The sequence below is a fragment of the Aplysia californica genome, unplaced genomic scaffold, assembly GCF_000002075.1.
Source record: "Aplysia californica isolate F4 #8 unplaced genomic scaffold, AplCal3.0 scaffold00650, whole genome shotgun sequence".
In the NCBI taxonomy this organism is placed as follows: domain Eukaryota; kingdom Metazoa; phylum Mollusca; class Gastropoda; order Aplysiida; family Aplysiidae; genus Aplysia; species Aplysia californica.
Genome location: NW_004797920.1, coordinates 329712 through 332170, shown reverse-complemented (window position 1 = coordinate 332170; position 2459 = coordinate 329712). Strand labels below are relative to the sequence as shown.

General features: G+C 39.7%; 1 protein-coding gene across 1 annotated transcript in view; it reads left to right on the top strand.

Annotated features, from left to right (window-relative positions):
- Positions 1-2459, top strand: part of LOC101859269 (multiple epidermal growth factor-like domains protein 8) — a 55829-nt gene that overhangs the window by 42834 nt on the left and 10536 nt on the right. The window contains exons 31-32 of the mRNA XM_035972332.1: positions 2-137; positions 1749-1938. Of these exons, the coding sequence (XP_035828225.1) occupies positions 2-137; positions 1749-1938 (326 nt within the window). The remainder of the gene's footprint in view (position 1; positions 138-1748; positions 1939-2459) is intronic.

Here is a 2459-nt window from a genome sequence, read left to right as displayed (position 1 = left end):
CCCTGGCTGTGGCTGGTGTGCGTTCGGCGGGATGAACGGCCAGGGCGTGTGTATGAGCGGCGGCATCGCGGGGCCCTTCGACGGCATGTGCTCCGACGGGAACTTCAGCGTCAGCGTGCCGTTTGTGGATGTGATTGGTGAGTGTGTGCGCTTATTTGTTCTTTCGGTCAGTCACAACTGGGGTTCATTTTACTTTTGGGGCTGCGCTGCTTCCTTTTTTTAATTTGACTAAAAAAAACTCTGCATGAACTGTTGTGGTTTTTTTCATTAAAAAAAAATCTTTTATTTTTTGAAGATAAAAATAATAAATTGAAAAAAATAAATTACTCTTTTATTTGTCCTGGAAGGGCACTTTAGTTTACAATGGCAAACACACATTTATGTACATAAATACATAATCATAAATATGTACATACATAAATACATGCGTGACGTCAACAATCGTCCTGTGATATTGGAAGAAGAAAAGACAGGTTTATTCATTTTTGGTGAGTGCGCTTATTCGTTCAGTCAGCCAGCCATAGGTTACCGGACTCGTAATCGTGAGATTGTGGGTTTCGGGGTGTTGAGCCTCAGCTCGGTCCGACGTTGTGTCCGAGGGAAAGGCACTTTACACGAATTTCCCATGTGTCTTTTCGGAGATTGAAGTTAGCCTCAGAGGTCCCGCCTCTTAAATAACCTAATAATGTTGATAGGGGCATTAAACCTACACCATTTTTTGTTCAGTCAGCCACAGGTGGGGTCCATGGAGGAGTCCCATTTGTCTTCTGGAGATGCAATAATACTTTTTTTTCATTTTGAATACTCTACATGAACAGTTTTGTTTTCCTTAATTTAATTTTTAAAATAATAATAAATTTCATTTATAAAAAATAAATTTAAAGAAAAAATGATATTGGAGCGGGGAGCGGAGCACCTATGGCAATGCCCGGAGTGCTATGATGTTGTTCCCAGGATCAAGTAATTAAGTAATCAAATTTAAAAAATCAATATTTGGAAGATGTGTAAGATTAGTAATCATCCTATGATACTATGATATTAGAAGAAGCAAACAAGTTTATCAATCCGAAAGTCCTGATTAAATGTGCACAATCTGTGTCTACGTCTGCCTCTTTTGCTATCTTTTTTTTTTACATTGAGAAGAAGATTTTTAAAGTCTTTGTGTTATTTCAAGTGTCTCCAACAGGGCGTTTCTTAAATTTGGGGTTGTTTTTGTGAGTTTTTACGATTTTTCACTAATCTGGCTTCAACATGTGAGAGATGGACGTTTAAAATTTGGAGGTCTTGCCTCTTAAATAACCATATAGTGTTGAAAGGGGTGTGAATTCTGTACACAAGGGAGGGGGGGGGGGGACTGTTTACTAAATAAATGTTTAACTTGTTTTTTTAACTACCCTTCGCCCTCTGAGACCTAACATTGAGAACTCACTCTATGGAACATTACAGCAACTGCAGCAAACCTGCACTTATCACTACATGGCATTGGAAAGAAGGGCGGGAGCCCAGCTGTTGTTGGATCAATAACAACAACTTTAGCAATTACAATAACAACAACAGCAACAACAACAGCAACAATAACAACAACGGCATTGGACAGAAGGGTGAGATCCCAGCTGTTGCTGGATTGATAACAACAACATCAACAATAATAATAATAATAAAAAGCATTTGTATAGCACATATCCCCACTTGAAAGCAAACTCTTTGCGCTTTACAACATGTTTTATGTGGGTTTTTTTTCATTTCAGCGGAAGTGAAAGGCAAGGCGGAAGTCCTGACCTCGCACACGACCCACCCAATCTGGGCGTTCGACAAGTGCCAGCCGGAGAACGAGTGTCAGAACCAGCACCACACGTGCAACCCGGACACGGAGGACTGCTACGACACACTCGAGTACTTCCGCTGCGAGTGCAAGCGCGGATACGTCATGAACGCCGTGTAAGTCACACCCGTCACCCGTCTCTCGTTGCCGATCACCTGTCGCGTGTTTGCTGCTTTTTATTCCCATTGCAGTTTCGATCTGACGTTTTTCTTTTCTTTTTTTTGGTTGTTTTTTTGTGCGAAATGACTTATTGTAGAATGGATATGCCTGTCTTTACTCAGCCTGTATAACTAGCAAGAGAAACTGAGCTGTTGAGCCACTAGGTCTATGCCCTCTGCAGCTTTTTTCAAGTTTTCTTATTGTAGCTTCCCTTGATCATTTTCTTTTTGGATTTGCCCTCCTGTATTTTTTAAAATTGGAACCTCTATCATGATTTCTTATGGGATGTTACGTCATATTTTCTTATTGTTTTTTCAGATCTTTCTTCATTTATTAATATTATTGTTTTGTTGGATATTACTTCATTTTTCCATATTGTTGAATTGGATCTTGCTTCATATCTTCTTATTGGGTCTTTCTCATAATTTTTTATTGGATCTTACTACTTGGTAGGTCCTACTTCTTTACTTTCCCTCTG